Consider the following 23,598-nt stretch of genomic DNA (forward strand, 5'->3'; position numbering starts at 1 on the left):
GGGAATGGTAACGTGGTCAATTAGCTTTCAGAAAGAAACTAAGAAAACAGTGAGAAAACAACAAATGGACAACATGATATGTGCAACACAAGTCAGTGCATGCAAAGACTAGTTAGTATCAACAAAACTGAAAGAAACACAAACATGCCTGCAAATTAAATAAAACACAGGGTGCTTTACAATAAATGGCACGCAAAAATCTTTCACACAAGCAATAAATAAGTTTCATGCAATTTACAGAAGCAAAAGAAGGGCATGCAGCAAGGATAAGAAAAAAGGTAAAAGTCACCTTCAATCACATGTCAACAACTTGGCCAACACTTTTCTGCCATACCTTCAAACATCAATCAAAATACATGAACACACCCAAACAACAACTGCTATGCAGAGAAACAATATAACGTCAGGTTTTATGTAGGTTTTGTGAATGTGTCAAGTTTTAAGCAGCTTATTATTCTACCAACATATCAAAACAAACACTGCACCAGGGATATCAAAATTCATTTGAGTAATTTATATCACACTATATGTTATGTCAAATTGATGTCTCTGCGATTTTATCTGTGTTTGACAAGTTTTATAAACAGTGCCAGTTGCACATTTATGAATACTCTGAAATTATGTATGTGTGTATGTATGTATGTATGTATGTACATATATACTACAATTTTCCTTCATTTGGAATTCAGAAAAAGAAAGAATATTTGTTACTCAGAGAAAATTATTAAATGAAGTTGAGACATTATATGATCTTTTGTTAAGGGAATAATTCTTTGCAGTGCAACTCTTACAAAGCTTCAAGAAAACAGCTCCATTAGGACTGAATAATGTGGTACAACAACAGTAATTTGAACTCAAGAGACCCATCCATATCAAAAGTAGTTTAGTCAAACAATATAAAAGTTTGTAATAAATATTAATATGTCTGATCATACAAGAAATTTGCAATGTTTTTAATTGTATAATTAAAACTATGCTTCAGAAAATAAGAAAATTGTGTTATTCAGTTTTTATTTCAATAAAATATAAAAGTCAGTCAATAAAAATGAGATCAGAAAATATAACATTCAATTTCTCTGAAACGGAAATAAAGTAGTTTTAGTAAACAGAAAAAGGTATATGCATATGTCAACTCCTCATTGCATTAATAGTGTCCCCAAAAATGTATACACAATTTATTCACTTAGATCGTTAACATTAAAGCATGGAGATGGTCATCCAGTATTGTAAAATTTATTTCAAAGTCACATATATTTTAAATGCTAATGAGCAACATCAACGCATTATTAATAACAATATGCTTGTAAGGATATTGCAGGTTCAAGAGCCATACAGACAAAATAAACCTCATGCGTCAGATGCTTCAGATCCTCCAGAGCTGTTGGCTTCCTTGCATTCACAGAATTACTTATACCACTCCACAAAATCAAGCAGTGTTCAACCTGATGATTGCACTTCCTCTTCATTCATTCATCTGTAATCTGTCAAGATGACAGGTCCACAGTCTCTTCCGAAACAGTTCTTCCACTTGATGCGATCCAGAGCTTTCTCCTTCAAATGAAAATATCCTCTTCTGTCTCCAAGGTCATCCAGCATCTTCTTACGTCTTCTTCCTCGTCCTCTGTTCACTTCTATCTGCCCCTCTATCTTTCCTTCAATAACTTCTTTTAGAAGGCAGTTACCGCGTAAGATATGAACAATCCAATTAGCCTTCCATTTTCTTATTTCATGTAGGATATTCCTCTGCTCACTGACTCTAAATAACACTTCTTCATTTCTCACATAATCGGCCCAACTGATCTTCTCCATCCTTCTCCAACACCACATTTTGAAGCTTTCCAGGTGTTTCTCATCTACTGCCCTAAGTGTCCAAGTTTCAGCCCCATTCAAAGCGATGCTCCAAACGCAGCATTTCACTAGTTTCTTTCTCAAATTTAAGTCCAATTTGCTGGTAAAAAGATTCTTCTTCTTGGTAAATGCAGCTTTTGCCATGGCAATCCTAGATTTAATTTCACACGTACACCTTCCATCATCTGTTAACAAGCTACCCAAATATTTAAAACATTTCACATTCTCCAGTTGTTTTTAGTCTATCTTTATTGTGACTGGGGTTGGTTGTCTCAAAATTTTCATTACTTTTGTTTTTTCCACATTCATTTCCATGCCATAGCACCTTCCAATTTCGATTAGTCTATCAATCATACCCTGTAGCACAGTTTCTTCCTTAGCCATTAACACAAGGTCATCTGCATATTTCACAGTTCCTCTGTTCTGTCAAGTAGCAACTGTTGTCGTTATGTGGTGACAATCCATCTTACTGAAAGTATCACTTTTCAGTAATGTATTGTATATTTCAGCCATGCATGGCATAGTTTTTTCTTATAGCATTTGTGGATGGAAGTACAAGTGACACTTCCTTTAATGCAAATCAGTTCTATGACTCTCCTGAAAGAGAGACTGCAGCTCACTGTTACCGCTGGTCGCTCAACTACTTTTCGTATTATCACATGTGACTCTTTTTTGGCTCACTACACTAAATTATATTGTCTAAAAGTACCATAAAAAACTTGAAAATTGTTTCATCACACCACCCAAAGGGAAAATTTGTATTCATTACACATACAAGTCGATAATTCAGGCAGTGAGTATGGATATCTTCAGTTACATAATGTTACAGTGTATGTAATTTTTTTAATCCACTTAGTGGGGCATGGAGTCCAACTGGGTCCACTCATCATGGTGGCCACTGATTGGCCGATTGTAGCCTGCCCCGGGTGATTATGATGATGGAGAATTTGGTGGAATGAAAATTGGCAGGGGAAACCGAAGTACTTGGAGAAAACAAGCCCCAGCACCACTTTGTACACCACAAATCCTACTTGTCCAGACTCGGGATCGAACCCGGGCCGCCGCTGTGGAAAGCCAGCGACTAATCGCTTGAGCTATGGCACAGCCCTTACAGTCTAGTTAAGTATGATTTATACTTTGCATTGTACTAAGCACAATGAACACATTTTACAGATGTAAAGTCTCACAAGAACACTATATCAGAGACTCTGTAGGGATTATGCGAAGGCATGTTAGACCTTCTGAGCATTCTCATCATCAGGTAATATTTGACAGTTTATAAAAAAAGAAAAACCTTTTGACTACTTGGCTCATTTCCATCTACCTCAAAATTATCACCCAAATTGGTGGGTGGCTATAACATTAGTAAAAAGAACATCAATGGTACAGTTTGCACTGCGAACATCTAGGCTGTGTTACCATGTACTTCTATAGGTAGTTACCAGTGGTTTGAGAAACATACTGCCTCTACTTTAGCGCAGAAGTCCACCCTGTAGATGGAAGAAGTGAGGCCGCAGGTTCCTTTAAAATGTTTTGATAACCACATATATGAATGCACCATGCCATAAATCAGAAATTAAAAACCTAAACTTTCACCATTATGGAAATTCCAGATCTCATACTGATATCTAGCTGTGTTACTACAAATCTATTTTTACAACATGTTTTATGGATGTTCAAAAGATGTATACAGTTCTTGGGACACTATATATTTGTAAACAGCATGCTGCTTAATTCTGACTTCTGTGAAAATATACCTGAATATGTAGTTATTTTTATGCCATCAGAATGATCTTTTACCATTTCTGTAAGCTATGATCAGTGTTACATATTGAAGTAATGGAAAATATAAGAATTTTTTATTTTAAGCCAGCACTATATATTAGACTACAAGATTTCTTTTTTCAGCTTAGGACATCGAAGGCAAACAGTTCAAATTGTGAGTTGGACCACATTCTTCTGCTATGAAAGCTACCACAGTTTATTAGCCATATGAGTCTTAATATTTATACCAAGACAAGGATGTCAGACATACAGATACAAGAATAAGAAAGCCTCAACATACTTCAGTGCATTACATGATTGATATAGTGAAGCTTTAATGTTACTAAAAATAAATAACAGCATACTTTTCCAATGACAATTTCTTTTTTTCAGGGACATAGTGTTGTGAAATCTGCTGAAATTTGACTTCCAATGGACTACATGACTTTATATTCCAGAACACAGAATTTGTCAAAACTACTGCTGCGAGAAACTCAGGTCCTACATATTTTTCTATTCCTTGCCATAGATTAACTTTAATGTACCAAGATTCAAATCCTCCCTGCTTCTCATGGTCCGAAGTAAATAATATTTCATTAAGACTGTGTCCCCTTTAAAAAAAATATGTAATTTAAAAATACAAAAGAGAAAACATCTTACAGAGTCTAACGTAATCATGCAGCTGAAAAAAATTCTTTTCTATCACATGTCACATTAATGAAAAGTGGGTATGAACCCTCATAAGGGAAAAAAATCAAAATAGCGGGTGTCTCTTTTATTCATCTGTCTACCATCTGAATGTTGTGGTTGTTCCTCACCAAGCTACTGTCTTCACACATTTAATTTAGTGTGACAATCCCCCATGAATGTGATGATGCACATGTCAACATGACATTTTTCACATTGGTGAAGTTTGTCTTTGTTGGGAATGTACCAGAAACAAAGCTGCAATTATTTTCCTCTGGGGCGGCCAATACTGCCTGCATCTGGTTTCCAGGAAATTTGTTTTTACCATAGGATCATCAAACCTTATTGAACAGGTGTCTGCCATTCACTGGTTTGGTTACAAAACTATAGGAGGTTTAATAATGTTCCCAAGTTGATCACAGAAATAGCCATCTTATGGCCCTTGTTTGCACACTTACATTTAGTGTTTATATAGTGATGCTGTCAGTACTCAGAATATAAAGCACTGATTGGTAGGATGATTTGTGAACAATTATTGAACAATTATTGAAGTGATGTGGAAGGAAGCACTTATGATCTAATTTTAAGTCATATCCTGATATCTATCTGGAGGGACTGAGGAAAACTACAAATAACCTCAATCAGGACAGTCAGGGTCCTGTTGAGACACATACAAATCACCCCCTGAACGCAAGTCCAAAACATTATGGCTTCAACCAAATTGCTCTGCGCTTCCATTTTTGTTGGTAGTTTCTACCAGCATATTCATGGTTTATATAGTGATGCCAGTAACTCAGACTTTAAAATGTCAGATTGTTGAATGACTAGTGAATAACTTTGTAAAATATGTGGAAGGAAACTACCGTGGTCCAACTGAAATACTACTCTAGCATTTGCCTAGAGGGTTTGATGAAGTGTACAAGTACAGAGGACCTCAATTAGGATATTAATCTGCCACCAGGATTCAACCAATCACCTCCTAAATACAAGCTGGAAATTCTACAACTTTAGCTATCACTGTAGGTTGGATGCTAATCAGGATATAGACATGTAAGATTTGAGGTTTTCATGGCGGTGACTACGAAGAAAGCAGTCTCCTAGGATTTGACACCATGTATATGTGGTGTTAACGGACGTTTCAGAGGAACGTTCTTATATTTTTCCTTCTACCTTGAATATGGAGGCGATACGTTCCTCCGAAACATCGGTTAACACCACATATAGACAGTGCCAAATCCCAGAAGACTGCTTTCTTTCAGGATATAGACATGTCTGTTTCCAAATTGTGGCTGTCAGGTCAACCCTCATCTGAAAGTGAACCAAATGCTATCACTTATGACTCACTTCTTTTCCCACTACTTCTATAAAACCTGCAACTTTCAGACTTAGCTCATTAATGTCTTATATAATGAGGGACAGTGTATTCCACCTGCCTACCAGACTGTGCAGTGCCATGACCCTGAAGACTATACATAGAGTGATTGAGAAGAAGGACCACGTCTTAAAAAATTATTACTATGAAAATCAATGAAGCACAAGAATGCACTTTACTGTATGAAAGAGAAACTCTGGACATTTTATTTATGCTACATGCTGTGCCAAGCGTGCACGGATGTGTGTGCATGCCAGAATTGCGCGACATCAGAGACATCCTGGAGGCAGTCACCAGCTGCTCTGAGAAGGGGAGATTTCACTATATGTCATTCTGGACTCTCTTTGAACATTTGTAACTGATCTTGTTACTGCCATCAACCACAAATACACAGCCTCCTGTTGGCTGGATGTAATCCTCAGAGAAACTGACAGTTGGCCTCCATGATCTCTCCATGTCACTCTGTGTAGCACATACACACATCCATGCGAGTTCAATACAAAATGTAACATACATAATACACATATTTTCAGAGTTCTCTCTCATATGAAAAAATGCGCTCTTGTAGCTTTAGCAGTTTTCACACTAAAAAACTTTAAATTGTTGTTGTTCTTCCTCAGACACTCAGTATATGTGTGTAAAAAAATTTTTAAGAGATTCTGATAAGCTGTAACCAGTACCTTTAATTAGGACCAAAACCAAGAACATTTGTTTTGTAAACCCTCCCACTTCCACATAAGTCAAAGAGATACAAATGCATGAAAAACCTATCACATGAAATCCATAATAATCATAAATTAGACAATAATATTGTTAGCGCTGCCTTAAGTGTTCTTCGCTGTTTCAGAAATAAAATCATAAAAGACACTGATTTAAAACGCAGTTATATCAGAAGTTATAATTATTTATGGAATTATCACCAGTAGACACTGTTACTCCTAGGATTAAGAATCTGGAGTGAAACAGAGCATTTCGTGGATGCCTTATGCTCCAAATGAGAGCAACAGGAAAGAGAGAGAGAGAGAGAGAGACTGTTAAACTCTCAGGCCAAGCAGAACTACAAACTACAGCCGATTGTCTAGAAAATGTGGGAGCCTCAACATCTCACAACCCTATAGGCCTCCACAGCCTCATTACAGGGATACATTTACTTTACTTACTTACTTTTATTTACCAGAGGAAAGGACCTATTTAGAAGATTAAACGAATGGATGAAGGATGTAAATTCTTGCAGCGAGAAGCCTGTGCTATATGCAGGTCCAAGAATTATATACGAAGAATGATGTATTAGGGGAGAGGCAAAGATTAAGAGAGAAAAAAAAAAGATGATGAAAAACAGAAGAATTGTAAATTATGTGATGCCATATAGTGTCACATCCCAGAAGTCACTTCTGTGAGAACTTCAACTCTCACACCACTGCTGCAGGATCTTGCTGCAGTAAATTAGTATGAGTATTATTCCTCAACAGTCTGATTTACATGAAATTGTTAAGGGTTGTATCATCACAGCATTTTTTGCCTAATGTTCATGCTCTCATTCAAAACAAACTCAAAAGCTCATATGGTGCTGTAACAGACCTACAGTTAAGTTATTAAGGCATCTGCAATAATTAATCCAAAGGCAGTTATTTTCCCTGTACAAGTACAATCTATCCCACGTTATTCAAAGGAAGAATGTGTGGTACTCCAGACTATGAAAAACCTTTATCAAAGAAGATGTCCCACTGGATGTCACCAAGAAACTCTCTGAAAAGCAGACATGCTGTGACATTCTTTGGTTAATTTATATGAACCTTTCACTTTGAAAGTCTGTTTCAAGGATACAATGACATGCAAAACCTATCTTTACTCATAATATTATCACATGTTGGGTGTGTCACGCAACAAATAACTTCACGTGGGTCTTGGATTTAGTGACTCTTTATTGGACACTCACACTTATACACCATACAATTATTATCGCTTGTGGTATCACGTGACTTCTGCGACATCTCAACTAGGTTCCAACTGTGTTCTATGGCGACTAGGTTCCAGCTGTGTTTTATGTGGCTCTCGGCTTATGTAGGTGTTCTGTGAACCGGATACGAAACACCATTCACCAAGTTTCAATCTCACGTGTTCGGCAATCCGTTGCTTCGGGAACGCTCTTGATAGATAGGTAACGTGTTTCGTCTCATCCGTTGTTACTCAATGGCAATTTGTCGCTATGATTTGTCACTGTGGGATCTCCACAATTTCCATTGTAGCCGTTGCGCGGCGATGGACGTAAGATAACTCGTCACATTGCTCCCTTCTAAAGGTTGTTCGCCCCCAAACAGCCTAACAGTTCTTCCTTGTTTTCATTTCCTAAGGTGTTCATCTTCTGTGTGTTACCTTCACCTTTTCTTCAGTGTTTTGCCTTCCTTCCATCCACCCCCCTTCTTCCAGAGTGCTTGTCCCGAGCACTTCCAAGGTCCAGCGGTTGTTGGTCCCAATGTCCAATGTCTCACATTCATTCTTCACTTTCATCCATCGCACATTCGTTCTCGCTGGGGAGGCTGGTACTTCTACGTTACCGCTCCTCCTTTGTTTGCCACCTCTTTTTCGGTTTTGGAGGGGGCCTACCCCTCCACAAGTTACATTTCCTTATTTTTTGTAACCTAACAGTAGATATGATCATTTGCTTGGCGATATCCTGTCTTGTAGTTAACTTGTAGATAACTCGTCACAATATTTTATAGTTTTTGCTGCATTAGCAAAAGAAATTCTTACCATATCTTCTGAAAGGAACAGTCATGGTGTCTAACTAAATCATGTATGTGTACATGATATTCAAGACATGACATTGGAGATCATCTTGCAATATGGTAATCTTCTGTGTATTGTTATTTTGTCCAAAACATGTCTCTTCTTGTTCATGCAAGTTATCTATTGGTGATAAAACCCTTTCTTGACGTCATTCATGATCACATTAACAGACTGGATGGATAAGTATGGTTAACTGAAACCAATTATGGAGTAACCAATCACGTTTATTGTACATTCTTTGCGTGATATGCAAGAGAGGAACATATATAGGGCTGGTCATGTTCGTCTGGCTGCCCATCTGCACGCTTCAACTCGAGAAGCATTGGACATATTTTTATTAAATTTAATGTGAACAATATGGCACTGGAAGCCAGCCCAAATTCATTATTCTAGATTTCATACAACTAGTAATAAGAACTTATGGATGCACAAACATATCAGATGGTAGCAACATTAATGACACTACCAAAATGTTGTAACCATGGTAACAAATAATAACGATAACCACAGTAACAGTAGTAACTATGGTAATCACATTTACAGCAATAACCATGGCAACAACAATACAGTAACCAGTGTAATGAAACAAACCACAGTAACAAATGCGGGACCTTTAAGAATGTATACAGTTTTGAACACAGTAGAATATAGTCGAGTCTGGTGGGACTCAGAACCAAGAACAACTGTGCTGGCGAATACCAGCAGAAATTTGCTCGACCCGACCGAAACACAGTAATTTATACGGTATTAAACCAAGAGTACTACTAAATTTTGCATGATCTACACATTACAAACAAATTCTAGAGAAGAAAGATGAATAAAATCAGTTTTAAAACTTACGAAAACTGAACTGATACCTTCAATTAATACCGTTAACATGTTGATCAAGACAGTGGTAATAGATACAAGCATTCAGAATGCCAAGAGACAAACAACATGTGTGAGAGCCTTGCGCACTCAGGTGCATTCCACCTATCACATCTTGTGCATAGGTATAGACATAATTAGCTTTCTGCTTTCACAGAAAGGTATATATCATTGTTCTGAATGAACTTTCTCTTGAAATACTCTGTAGTTGGGTTACTGGGCTGATACTGATCAGCAATGGAACAGCTTCAGAACTTTTGAGGCTCATAATTTAGAACAGCCATTATCTAGATACACAAACTAAATTAACTCTAAAACCATGAGAAAAACTCATCTGAATATACTTTTCTGAAATTCTCTATATGTCCCTTACATATGAAATGAAAGAGATATTAACTTTCTAATTGCTATGCATATTTCTATACAGTACTGAAGACAAACCCTTGACTCCACGTCCAAAATACTGTACCTCTCATCTCATTTATTTGAACACATCTGATAATGTCAAGAAGTGAGGAGTATATATGAGCATGCAATAGTAAAATTCAGTAGATATATTTTGAGAAACTGCATAGATCTTTGCACTGAGGGTTGGTAGGTTCCACCAACTGCTTATAGTTGCATTTCATCTGTTTCATTATCATATTCGCCCTTAGCATATAAATTTATACAGTATGAACATTTTTCAATACCAATATTTCTTTCCTAACACTTGATGTAATGCTGCACACAAATAGTCAGAAAATAAAATTTAGTGGTAAAGATTTTGTTGATGATATGTATATAGTTCCCGTCTTGTAGTGCACTCAATTTCACCTGTTACTTCACGACATGTTTCAGCAACATAGTGCCATCATCAGGTGCCCTAATTACCCTAATCTATTTCATTGCTTGCCTTTATAAAATTATTTAAAAAGTATTTAAAAAGTGCGTATTTATGTGTCATAATTAAAATTTGCATGTGGTTCTTCCACTATGGGGGTCGTTTTTCTTATATTCTGTGTAAACCATGTCTTGTGGTGTGTGTTCCCTTCTTAGCTGCAAGTGTTGTGCAACATGACGCTAAAACACAACATTAAGATTTTGTTATAGCAATTACAGTTTGTCTGTACCTGAAGTGACAGTTGTGGCATGACTTCTATTCAGTACTGTCCTGGTGGAGGGTCCAGTAGCTGGATGTTGATCCAGAGGTGTGGAGCGACCTGTACTCTCCAGACGACCAGAGTCTGCCAAACCAAAACATAATCAGCTTCATTACAGACTGTCCTTCTTTAACTTTTTCATGCACTGTTCTAATAACATGTCCATGCTGAATTCTATACACAGTGTTATGACTAATTTGAAGTCTACTACATCATATACTACAGCTTTAAGTAACCACTTATTAAGACATGTATATAATATAACTGCTTGCCTTCATATCCTTCTTGCTTCATCTTTCATCCTGAACTTGCCACACAACACACAAAATATGCTGCTGAGAAAATATTGTTAGGTGAACCAAGAAACATCTATTTTACTGCGAAACTGTTCTATCTATTATAATATTCCTGTATGCTTTTCAGTACTAAGATCAAACAATGTATAAAATACACAGATTTTTTAAAAAAAAGTGTGCTACACTGCAATAGCTAATTTTCTCTATATTATTATATCAGCAATAGCAAATTAAATATCTGACATTAAATAAAGATCCATGATTTGTAGGCCCTTATACAACCTTCTAAGTTCATGTAATACTCTTTCTATAAGTTTAATAATAATTTGTGACCTGTGTACATTATATTCTAATTCTTGACCCAGAGAATACAGGGCAGAGGTCTAAATGGTTGAGTTATCTTCTCTGTCCATATTGAAAGCTGATTACTTTATTAACACATACAATTTGGCTTATTTTAAGTAACAATGAAAATTATACACCAGATGTGATTTGTCTGAAAACAACAAAAGTGATAATTGAAGGTAGGGGTGCAATTCCTTGTGGAAAAAGAGTGTGTGTTATATTTTAAATGTTCTGAACATCTGTCTTGCCAGTTATAGGACAAATTAAATCTCTGATTATAAAAGCCTTTCAAAATTTTTGAAGGATCCACTAAGTTCATAACACATTCTCGTCAAAGTAATTAAGTTTAACACAGTGCCAATAGCAATACCACAACTGGCATACTATTTAAATTATATTGTTATTATCCGTATAGTTTCAATATCTATATAATAATAATAATATATTTCAATTTATCATTTTAATTTCTCAATGCAGTAGGACTTAAACAACTGTAGTCTGTGAAGGTTAATTTTAAATCAACAAACAAATGCATGCTTATAGTGAAATAATTAATTTTTAAAATTAAAAAAAAAATTCAATGAAATTTGATACTCGTCTCAGAAAACATCTGCAGAATATGTGAATGTGATTTATGTTATCTCAATAATTCAGTAATTAAAAGGCAGCTGAACTCCTCCATCAGCATAAACACCTCAACAAAAATAAAAATTTCATACAATGTGACAGGTTCTTAGTCTGCAATGAATAATTTGCTTCAAACAACCAGCCATGCCTTCCCTTTCTCTGCAGTTCTACATAATTTTATCATGCTTCCTGGTTTCTACCTATTATGAAAGAAACCATCCCTGGGCTGCAGAAATCCATACAGCAATTCCCACTTCTCCCAATGATACAATGGCAATGGTACACAGACAGTAGTAGAGCATGGGCTCTAAACCAAGGTTACAGCATTAGCAGACATGTAAACTTCGATTTTTACACAGAACAATCTGCAGCCTGATCTATTTAATGACAAAACTCTAGACCTTCAGAGGAATAGTTCGGTTTTCTCCCAGACAGTAACAGATTTCTAAATTAGAGTAGCATTAAAAGAAGCAGGTCTACAATAGAGCTAAACTATAATAGAGCTAAAGCTAAAGTAATCGTTATTAACATCCCCATGTAGGTAAAATCTAAAGTTGCCCATCTGATTAATTAAGCACTGGACCAGGAAAATGCAATAACATTATCATTAGGTGGCAAAATATAGCTCCATCTGGTCTTTTACATTTAGAACAAAGATATTTTTTTTACTAAATATCACAAAATATAGACTTTCGTTTTTTTCTTGAGAGATTTCTGGAAAATAGGTAAGACTGTCTTCACAGAGCCATGGATGTATGTACAGGCTAACACTCCATTTTCGAAAATCTATATAATATAGAGGAGAAACATGAAAATGATATTTCAGTAGACAAAGTGTTCTGTATAAAAATTTGCTGAAAATTAACTGTGATTATGTGTATGTGGATGAAACTAGATTCTTTATAGTTAATAAACTGTGACACAAAACAACAAATACTGCCTTCTTTGATAGAGCAACGTTTACCTGGCGTGGAGTTACCCGACTCTGGTGAAGTCTGAACTTCCTGATTGGTGGAACTAGCACGTGACAATTTCCACCCTGTACCACTGGTGGTGGAAGGACCCATAGTTGCAGATGCCGCAGAGGTTCCTTGTGATGACCGCTTGATTGAGGCCATCTCCAGCAGAAGCTCCTCATGGCGAACGTTTTGCAACTCTGTCTTCTTCTCAAGCTCACGGATCTTAGACTAAAAAATAAAATTAATAATCCTTTTATCAGAAATGTGCGACCCACAAATTTTCAGTACTGGCCCAAAAAGAAACTTATTCGTCTCGATTCAAATTTTAGTTGTTCAAGAATTTTCTGATAATTACTTTTACTTTACACATCAAGGTCATAGAAAAATGAATCGGTATCGTATTTAGTCAAATGGAGACCAAGTTCTGTTTCAATTTTAATGGTTACAGAACTATGGGTGATCATGTATTTGAATGCCATATGCAATAGATTTTGCCCATCAACTTTTAGCTTTTAGTATGCTCACAGCACAATTTTTACTATTGTGTTATGACAGTAGCAAGCAAAAAAGTTAGAGGGAAATATGTTTCAAGATCAGAATCAATTAGCTGCCATGATACTGCCCAAAGTTCCACAAGGGCTAAAAAATGAAAGTGGTAATTCACCAGTTTATGATATCACAAGAGTCTGTTCCAATACAGGTGCTATTCAATACAAAAATTGAAGATCATATCGAGAACATGGTACTAACATGAAATGGAAGAAGGTTTCAAGCAACATCAGGCAATGCAGTTATGATTTGTACTTTAAAACTGTGGTGATTAAGAAAAGCATGGTGAACAAACAACTACGAAGCAGCAAGAAAATACAGTGTCTCCCAAGGAAAATACTTGAAAGCGGAAAGAACAGAAACCAGAGCTACCAAATTGTATGCAAAAATTGTTTGTATGGATTCGAGGGCAGAATCAAATGTTAATCTTGTGGAACATCATTGCCCAGTAAGAGGCTGAAATTTAAAGTTAAGCTTAGGATAGTATGCACAAATGACAGTAAGAGGCTGAAATTTAAAGTTAAGCTTAGGATAGTATGCACAAATGACACAAGAGGAACAATTTCTTTTAGAGCAAAGGACTTCATTTGACAAGAAGAAGTTATCACATTTCAAGGCAACGTGATTCTGAAAAATGAAACAGATTTACCTATAATGATTACAGGAATCAGGTAATAATTAACAATTTCAAGAAACTACCATTGAAATGAATATACCTGCAATGCTTCAATTGTTTCATAGTTCTTGCTTTTCTTCTCAGAACTGGTATTTGTGCTGAATTTCGTCAATCGTTGGAGTTCACTCTGCTTCTCCCGAAGTTGGCTTAATGCTTCTGCATGCTGCTGTTCCAGTTCTTTCCTCTTGTCTGCAGCATCACGCATTTGCTATAGGCATATAGTAAAACATAATGCCTGATGAAGGCACTTGCAATAACATCATAGTAAGAAATGCTTCATTACTTTCTAAGAAACAGGCAGATATGGACTAAACTCACAAAGCCTATTTTTGGACTATATAGAATTTCAGCCTTACATATCTTGTCCTGATATTAGAACTCAGTCAAAATCACGATTTGAAAGACAATTCGAAATCCTTTGAAAATATGGCGAAGATCATGTGTTTGGGATCAACAGTAACAAATCAAAATTTAATTCATAAAGAAAATGAAGAGCAGAACACATTTTGGAAATGTTTGCTACCACAGGGTTCAGAATCTTTTTCCTTTCTGTCTGTTATTTAAAAGCACGAAACCCAAAACATATAAAACTATAACTGTACCTGTCGCATTGTATGGATCTGAACTTGGTCTCTTATACTATGAGGGTAACAGATGTCAGAACAGGGTGCTGAGGAGAGTATCTGCACCTATGGAGGTGGAAGCAATAGATGGAGGCTGGAGAAAGTTATATAATGTGAAGCTTCATAATTTTTACTGATCCCCATTATTAGGATGATCAAATCAAAGCAGGTATAGTTGGGGGTGGGGGGGTGTACGTGACATTCTGGGAAAAATGAGAAATGCTTACAAAATATTAGTTGGAAAATTAGAAGAGAAGAGACCAGTTAGAAGAACCACACATACATGGAACAATAATATTAGAATGGGCACACAAAGAAACAGGGGTGGGAGGATACAACTTGGATTCATATACCTAAAAATAAGGACCAGTGTGCAAGCATGGTAATGAAAATTTGGGTTTCATGAAAACCAGGAAATTTCTAGACAAGCATAATGACTATTAGCTTGTCAAGAGGAACTTGCCTACATGTAGTTTGTTTTGTCAGTTAGCTAGTTAGTCAGGCAGTCAGTCTACCAGCCACTCAGTCAACAGCTGGCTAGCTAGTTAGTTAGTTAGTTAGTTAGTTAGTTAGCCAGTCAGTCGGTGACTTATTTAGGAGTTCAGTGCACATGGTTTATACTGTAATGACAGAGATATATTTATCAGGCATGGGTGATGTATTTGTATAATTCTCAAATATACGTAAGCAGTCATCAGCATTCAAATGCAAGTTTGTTACAAAGTATTTTCTAATTGTTGCTCACTCAATTTAGTCTCGTTACTGAAAAAATTCATGGAGTTATCTACCATTCTGTCTGACTTTCAAGTCTGGCAAATATTTTTCCTTCAAAATTTTTAAGTTTACCAAACCAAACTCCCCTATTACTCAACTATATTAAAAATGTAAAACTTCTAGACCCCACCAAGTTGTAATACTTCTAAATGCTTACCTTGAGGATGGACTCAATGTCTCCTGGCCTATTAGTGTTACTAGTGCTACCAGGCTGTACTGAGCCAGGTAGCCCACTGCGACTTTCCCCGCTCACCTGAAACAAATAATCTATGAACACACAGTGCCTTTTCTCAGCTAGCACAAACCAGTAAACACCAGTACACCAGTACCCATACCATCACACCTGCCAAAAGTCAAAATTTGCACATCTGTTTGTGTGTTCTGTGTTTCAACTCAACGTGAGAGTTCTGGCAAACACGTGTCTGAAGAGAAGGTGCTTTATATACTCATACATATGGTATGAATTTGAGTGTAACAATACTGTCACAGGAATGGAAAAGGAGATAAGATGGAGGCGGGGGCGTGCACCCTGTCTTTCTTTCTACAAACTCAGATATGCCCACTCACATTTCCCTTTCTTTTCTAAACTGTTAAAATAAACTGAAGGGTTTCCTTGTTCACATTATGACCTGGAAATTCTTTAAGTTGTAACATGTAAAATATTGTGGTTGAAAAGCAATAGTGGGGGCTCATTCTGAAGTCAGACATATGTATGCATTGATCAGTGCTGTAAAGGGTCAGGAAGTGAAGTAGCACCTCCCGTTTTTGGTAACAGGTCTCTCAGCAAAGCCATCAACCAGGTCTTCAACCAAGAGTCCACAAGGCAAAAGCAAGATCACCGGGAAGAATGTGGAAAGTGATGGCTGCAGCCCCAATGGGAAAACGGTCGTCAGAAATCAAAGGCCGCAAGAGTGGGTTACACATACTCATAAGCAGACCATGAAGGGATACTGGTTACCTACAAGAAGATTATTGACATTGAGGTGATGATGCCAACAGGAACTGGGAAATTAGTAAGGAAGAGGGCTTTGGATTCGTCATCCTCAACACCTCATTTCACATCCAATGAACCATCACTATCAGAGAGGGGCGAAGAGAGCCTAAACGCCAAGGGTTGGAATAAGGACAAGCCCTGCCACCTGACCATCGACACTGGAGGAGGGAAGGCTGGGTGACCATCGCCAAGCTTATCATTATGGCAGGACTACAGAAGAGGAAGCAGTCAGCTGGATGTTTTCTAAGCAGCATCTGGGAGTCACCTCCCTGTCTTGAACGAGGAGCTGGTGGAATTGACTGTGAGGGCGGAGCGCACTATAAATTTGGAAGTTCATCGCTAAGATCACAGAGGAATTGATCCTCGAGTTCAATCTTGCGAGCTTACAAGGCGGCAGTGGATTTGAAGCACCATGTGCAAACAGTGAAAACTATTTTGAACATATCACACCAACAAAGACAGAATGACAGAAGACTAGTTTAAGGTCGACGGGTGGTACTTGTCAGAATGAAGATGATGGCTCAGAAAGCACCCAAGGCTACTGAGAACCAGTCACGTGGGCGACACCAGTCAACTTTCGGGAACTTCAAACACTGCGATCTCGACGACTCTGCAAACAGTTGCAAGAGGTGGTGTCTGACTCCAGGCCGAACCTCAATGATGGAGAAACACGTGAATTTAATCACAAAATTCCTGCGCATTTTTGCAAAGAAGAGCGACTGATTTCAGCAAACCGATTGAGCTTCACACCACCAGACATAGACTGTGGTTTCTTACATTAATGCCCTTTGGCCTATGCAACTCTCATACACAGTTGAGAAACCGTCCTGCTGGGATTTACTTCCAAAACCCTTCTGCTGTACTTGGATGATTTAATCGTTGTCGGCCGGATGCTGCAGGAGCAGCCTGTTAACCTTCGGACTTTCCAGACGTTTTTAAGCATCGGAACTTAACATAACCCCTAGAAATGTCAAATGTTCCAATCGCTGGAGGGAGTAACTGCGGACCCAGAAGGATGTACGGCAGTGAGCACCATCGAAAGACAAACACCACATGAGAACTTCCATGTACCTACTACCGAAGGTTCACAGATGGACTCGCGGATATTCCAAACCGCTGACGTAGTCCACAGAAGAGAAGTGTTCTACCCAGTTGCCTCCAGAAACAGCAGCAACCTTCCAGTCTCTGAAGAAGTTGTGTATGGCAACCATTCTAGGATATCAGCTGCTGAGTCAGAGGTTCGTTGTTGACACAGACGCGAACAACATCGGGATTGGAGGTGTGCTGTGCAAGAGAGCCAGGAGCGTGTATCAGTTACTACAGCGGGGTCTTTTTCGCGGAAAAGAGGATATACTGTTACTCAACGGGAGTCACACAGAACTGCGAAGGGTTTGGAACATTTCCGTAAATACCTCCATAGACAAGAATTCCACCTACATACTGACAAATTCGCCATGATCTGCCTCCTTAGTTTCATCTTAGTTTTATGAATCGGGAAGAACAGACAGCTCGCTGGGTTCATACCCTCGAAGATTAGAATTTTACATCCGAACACCGTCCTGGTCGGTCCCTAGACAACCTTGCTTGAGGACATGCACTCACTGCCGAAGAGTCGAACGTCAGACAGCCTGGACCTAGCCTGGACCTAAGTGTTGTAACTGCTGTCGCCGCGGATGGCTGGAACCCTGCCGCCCTGATGAGGAAGGAGCTAGATGACAACATGTAGTAGATTCTATGGGAAGTGGAGGCTTGAGAGCGTCCGGAGAGGAAGGATACCGCTAATCGTAGTCCCATCTATAATAGTTAATGGCCGCAGAGGAACTCCATAGCAGTAAGAGCCGGCATGCTGAAGCGCCACTGGGAGTCAGTCGGCGGGCGGTCGAAGACAACCCAAATAGTTCTACTTCAGACCAAGGCGAAGGAATTAATGAGAGGGCTCCATAGACGATCTGTGGGAAGACATTTGGGTGTCAACGAATTCTGGACAAGGTCAGACAACTGCACTACTTCCTGCACGCGAGTAGCGACGTTGAGAAGTGCTGCCGACAATGCAACAACTGAGCGGTAAGTCGATATTCTTGAACCCAGTGTCGGCGTCTGATGCACCAGTATAACGTCAGTACACCTATCGAGAGTATCGCCATCAAAATCGCAGGAACCTATCGATACTTCCTGACTTCCACGAACTACTTCACCCAGTGGCCGAAGGTTTACGCAATTCCACTAAAGGTGGATTAAATTCTAACGAGCAACGTCTTCTACCGCTCTGAAGTCTTGAGAGAACCGCAAAGGAACCAAATCCAAAACTTTGAGTGCCTAATCCAATAGCAAGTGTTAGTGCGGCTGGTAATCTGTAAGGAGGTGGAATTAAAAGAATTACATCTGCCCTGCGGTCTGCTCTTTGGATCTCCCAAGTAAAAAGCAATCCTGGCGGAACGGTTGCATGACATCCAGTGTTATGCCGGTCAAAATCTGAAGGAGGGCAGTGGTAGAATTAAAGCCCACTACAAGCGCACAGCCAACTCCGCCGGATTCCAGGAAACAGACCATGTATGATTGTACCTTCTGACCCGAACCAGAGAAAGTGGCTTAAGCTTCAGCCTTCCTCGAAAGGCCAATACAAGGCGATCGCCTGGATAAATGATGTAGTCTACAGAACAGAGCATCATTCGTGGCGAAAATGATGGTCGTACACCAGAACAGAACGACTCCGTATGTAGGGGATACTCGGGACGAGCAGTACTGAAAAGGAAGAAATTGTTGCGGACTGGTCGAGAAGCGGAGGTGTGAGGGGAGGGGGTGGCTGTGCAGACTGGCCACCGTAGGCTTCTTTCACTAGAAACACCGAGACATCATCCCCCACCCCCTTTTCTCCTGGATCATTCTAGGAATGAGGAGGGACGTCTCTTTCGAGTTATGACTCCCTCATTCTCGAAGCTGTTACATGCACAAGAAGATGTGGTTATGAGGCAAGAAAATCGGCAGTGTCAGTCTCATTCTGAGCTTCGAAGTGTCGTAGAGGGGACGTGTGTAGATAATCGGACGTGAAAAGGAAAGTGCTGCAAATAGCAAATACTGTGCGTTCAGTGCAAGTCCCTAAAAGATAATGGAGCAGTGACGGCACGTTTGAATGACAGTGAAAAAAAACAACCTAACATCAATATCTTAAAAGACTATTTACACTGATACAATAGCTGTTCCAAAACAAAGAAAAAATATTATGATACCTTTACAAAATGTGACAGAAGAATTTGTTGGGACATGATGTGGATGTGTAATCCCAACCAAAGGGCACATGTTAGACTACTCAAGTATTAAATATATACCAACTACTGAGGCTACCAGGATCCGGGGTGGCGTAATCAGTATAGCGACTGGCTACGGGCTGGACGACAGAGGGTTCGGAGTTCGAGTTCCGATAGGGTCAGGAAATTTCTCTTCTCCACATCGTCCAGACCGGCTCTGGGGCCCACCCAGTCTCCTATACAATAGGTACTAGAAGCTCACCACTCAACTCCAGCGAGTGCCAAGATCAAGAAAATGAGGATCTACACATCCACTCCTTTCCCATAGTTAAGCACAGGGACAATTTTACCTTTACCCAATTAGGCTCCTATTAGAATGCAATAGATTAAGCCTGTCTTGAAATATTTCCCTTTTTAATCTAAACAACTGTTATATCAAACACTATAATTTTAATATTAGAGTCAATTTTACCGACCACACAACATATTTTTATTATTATTACACTACATGTTTCGACCTCAAGAGGTTATCCTCAGGTGTACGAACACAGCTGTATAATTACACGCACAATCACATTCGTCTTCTCACTTATTCGATCCTGTATCTTATTCAGGCTCACGCTCAATAATATATCAAGCTCTCTCATATAAATAATATAATATAATGCTTACATTTTGCAAATGCTGAACCTGTTTTTGCAGGTCCGTGTTCTGGATTGTGAGTTCGGTGTTTTTTTCTAAAACACGCACCAGTTGATCCTCCTGAAAGAATAAATTGCATTCTGGTTATTTAAAGAAATGAAGTTATAAGTTAAGACTCGAGGACAATTACTCCATTTGTGTAATGATCAGGGTACGGATTTTAATGACCTGAAAATTAAAAAAAAAAAACTATAAAATGACCGAAAAAATCCAGAAAAATTACCTAAAATATGACCCAAAAATGTAATATGCAGGGCCCGGATTTTGATGACCTGAAAATATTCAAAAAATGACCTATAAAATGACCGAGAAATCCAGAAAAATGACCTAAAGGAGAAAAGTAAGAACACTTCGCTTCCATGTTATTCACATTTCAGAAAACATATGAAGAAAAATTCCCCAAAATGGCCAAAAATGACAAATAACCTTAAAAGTCCAAAAAATTTACCAAAAAATTACACCAAAATGAAAAAATGACCTTAAACCTAAAAATGTAAAAAATGACAAAAAAATACCTATAAATTTACATTTCTGTAACCAGCAGCTCATATTCGAGATTTATATATTTAGGAGCATCGCATAGGATACAACGAAAAAAAGCTGACATGTCATCAAAATCCGGGCCCTGGTAATGATACAACGTCCATTTCTATCTTAACATTGTACCACCCTGAATTTTGCATTGGAAACTTGTCCTCGCTCTTGTCACATAATCACTCTTCACACAGTATCGTGCGTGAACACTATCTGGTCCAATGTGAAAGCCCGATTCACACGCGACACTTGTCACAAGAAGAAACGTGATTGACTGAACGTATGAAACAGCAGCAAGAGTTCGAGCTATTGTCGACACGCGCATAAGCACAGGCTCGCTTCATTGTTGCTGTTCAAAGATTTACTGGGGCCAAGCTGAAGAGAAACTGGAACGTGTATAAGTTCTTGGTTTTTTCAGTGTCCTACCAACTAGCGCGGATGACATGATAAGCATCTGTCTTTTCCGCTTGAGCAGATGAAAGATTTTTTTGGCAGCTGTCATGTGAAAGTATCGTAAATTGCTAATAATACAGCTTAATTATCTGTTTTACAGGTTTTAGCTTCAACTGAACTGGTTGCCCCAATTCTCTTCCTTATAACTCATCGACGCGGACCGCATTGAAAACACTTTTCCTCTACTGTTGCGTGCATGTTCGTTTCCGCAGGAACGCGTTCACCCAGCCATTGCTCAGAAACGGCCGTTTGCTTATTCGCCTATTATGTAGCAACGACTGTACTCGTTGTTTGTTTCGAGGTCTTTCGAGGTCTTTGCCCAGCAAACGGGTCAATACGCCATAATATGCGCGTATATATATATTGTGAAGTATTGCGCTATGGTGTCGGAATTGTTTTACGAACTTGAACACGCCTTAATTTAGGACGAACTATTGAAACGAGTGTTACACTGCTATGTTATGGACATAGAAAAGGTGATGGAACGTCTGTTCGCTGGCCAGGAACAAATGGTGGCCAAACTGAAAGCCGATAGGAAGAAAAAGAATGCCGATTTAATGGCCAAATTAGACGCCAACCAAGAAAAGGCGGCGGCCGACAGAAAAGCCGACAAGGAAGAGATAAAGGCCGCAATGCGATATATGAGTTCAGAATTGGATGAGTCAATCCGACAAAGAATTAAAGCTATCCAAGCAAGGACGAGAGCCATGCAAGAAAATATAGGCACCAGCCACAAGGAGATGGTGGCTGTAATCAAACCAGAAATGGACGTAATGCCGATGGCCTGCCGAGAAACGACGGAGGCGCGTCTAGAAGAAGACGGGACGATGGCCTGCCAAGAAATGGAGGCACGTCTAGAAGAAGAAAAGCCGGCCTCAGTGGACACGAAACCTGCTGCGGCACAGCAAGAAGAGGTCTCCATAGTGATTCCGGTCGTAGAAGTTGAAGAAACAACGGATACCAGAACAGAGACGATGGCCTGCCAAGAGATGGAGGCACGTCTAGAAGAAAAAGAGCCGACCTCAGTGGACACGAAACCTGAGGTGGCCCAACAACGCGAAGTCCCCAACGAAGAAGCCGTAGTGCAACCGGTCAAAGGACGTCAAAAGCGGTATAGGGGCAAGAAGCAAGCTGCAGGGCGACGTGGAGCCAAAGGAACTAACGAGAGGAATTTGTGGATCCCGGATGAAGTTGGCTGCCTCCTGCAGGAAGGTGTCCCGCCGTGCAAAAGTGGCATGGCTCAAAAAGAATATTTTCAGGAAATATTTGACCCAAAGAAATTGTGGACCGCTGAAGAGAAGCGACACACGGATGTCCCGTCGCGCAACAGTGGCACGACGCAAGAGAGACATCGTGAAGAAGAACCTTACTCGGGGAACTGGTGGACCCGGGAGGAAGCGATTGGTCGCGGCCAACAAGAAGATGACTAGCTGTGCAAATGTGACACAGAGCAAGAGACTCCAGGGAGATCAGTTGGAGTCACACACAATCCCGCATAAAGATGTTCCAAAGAAAGGGCGAGAAGAACTTGAACGTGAGAGGACGACACAAGGACTCGTCCTGAAAGGAAAATTCGAGGCAGGTGCAAGTGCACAAGCAGTAGAGATTTCCAGCAGATTCCAGAACATCAAAAACTGGACCTTGTGGAGGGGTCGACCCCCCCCCCAAACGAAAAAGAAGCAGAGCACAGAGGAGGAGCAGGTAAATTAGAAGCAGCGGCCTCCCCAGAGACAGTGAATGTGCGATGGGAGAAAGTGAAGGAGTGAATGTGATACAACTGGATCTTCTAGGCAAGTTAAAAGGAAACCGCTCGAGACGAACTGGTCTTAGGAGGGGAGCGGATGTAACGGACGGATAGTAGTCGCTGCAAGAGGAATAAAAAGAAACAACTGGAGACACAGCAAGCACAGCAACGGGAAGAAAAAGGAACGGGGATGTACCGTTAGGCTATTCGGGACGAACAGCCTTAAGAAGGGAGCAGTGTGAGGTATTGCGCTATGGAGGACATCCCCTCTAACGTCAGCGGTGACGTAACAACATCGGGCGCTGTCGCTACTACGGTAACAGGCCAGTCAACACTCCGCCCCCCTCCCCCACGGTGAGGTAGCGGGGGATGCCGCGGCTGCTATGCAGCAGTAAACAACCTTCGACAGCGTTGCCCAGCAACACCAGCAATACCAAGAATTAATGACTGATTGATTGTCAGTCGTAATATGACTTTGACTTTTAAGGAGTCAGTTAAACTGCAGCATCCGCCGAAGACAGTTAAAATGTAGCAGCCGCCAAAGACAGTTAAAATGTAGCAGCCGCCAAAGACAGTTAAAATGTAGCAGCCGCCAAAGACAGTTAAAATG

General features: G+C 39.5%; 1 protein-coding gene across 1 annotated transcript in view; it reads right to left on the bottom strand.

Annotated features, from left to right (window-relative positions):
- Nucleotides 1-15,556, bottom strand: part of LOC111871261 (RIMS-binding protein 2) — a 103,179-nt gene extending 87,623 nt beyond the window's left edge. Inside the window, exons 1-4 of the mRNA XM_033754175.1 lie at nt 15,474-15,556; nt 13,960-14,127; nt 12,700-12,922; nt 10,438-10,551 (exon numbers count right to left, since the gene is read on the bottom strand). Coding sequence (XP_033610066.1) covers nt 10,438-10,551; nt 12,700-12,922; nt 13,960-14,124 — 502 coding nt within the window. The 5' untranslated portion in view covers nt 14,125-14,127; nt 15,474-15,556. The remainder of the gene's footprint in view (nt 1-10,437; nt 10,552-12,699; nt 12,923-13,959; nt 14,128-15,473) is intronic.
- Between the last annotated feature and the right edge of the window lie 8,042 nt (nt 15,557-23,598).

This window comes from Cryptotermes secundus, unplaced genomic scaffold, assembly GCF_002891405.2.
Source record: "Cryptotermes secundus unplaced genomic scaffold, Csec_1.0 scaffold699, whole genome shotgun sequence".
In the NCBI taxonomy this organism is placed as follows: domain Eukaryota; kingdom Metazoa; phylum Arthropoda; class Insecta; order Blattodea; family Kalotermitidae; genus Cryptotermes; species Cryptotermes secundus.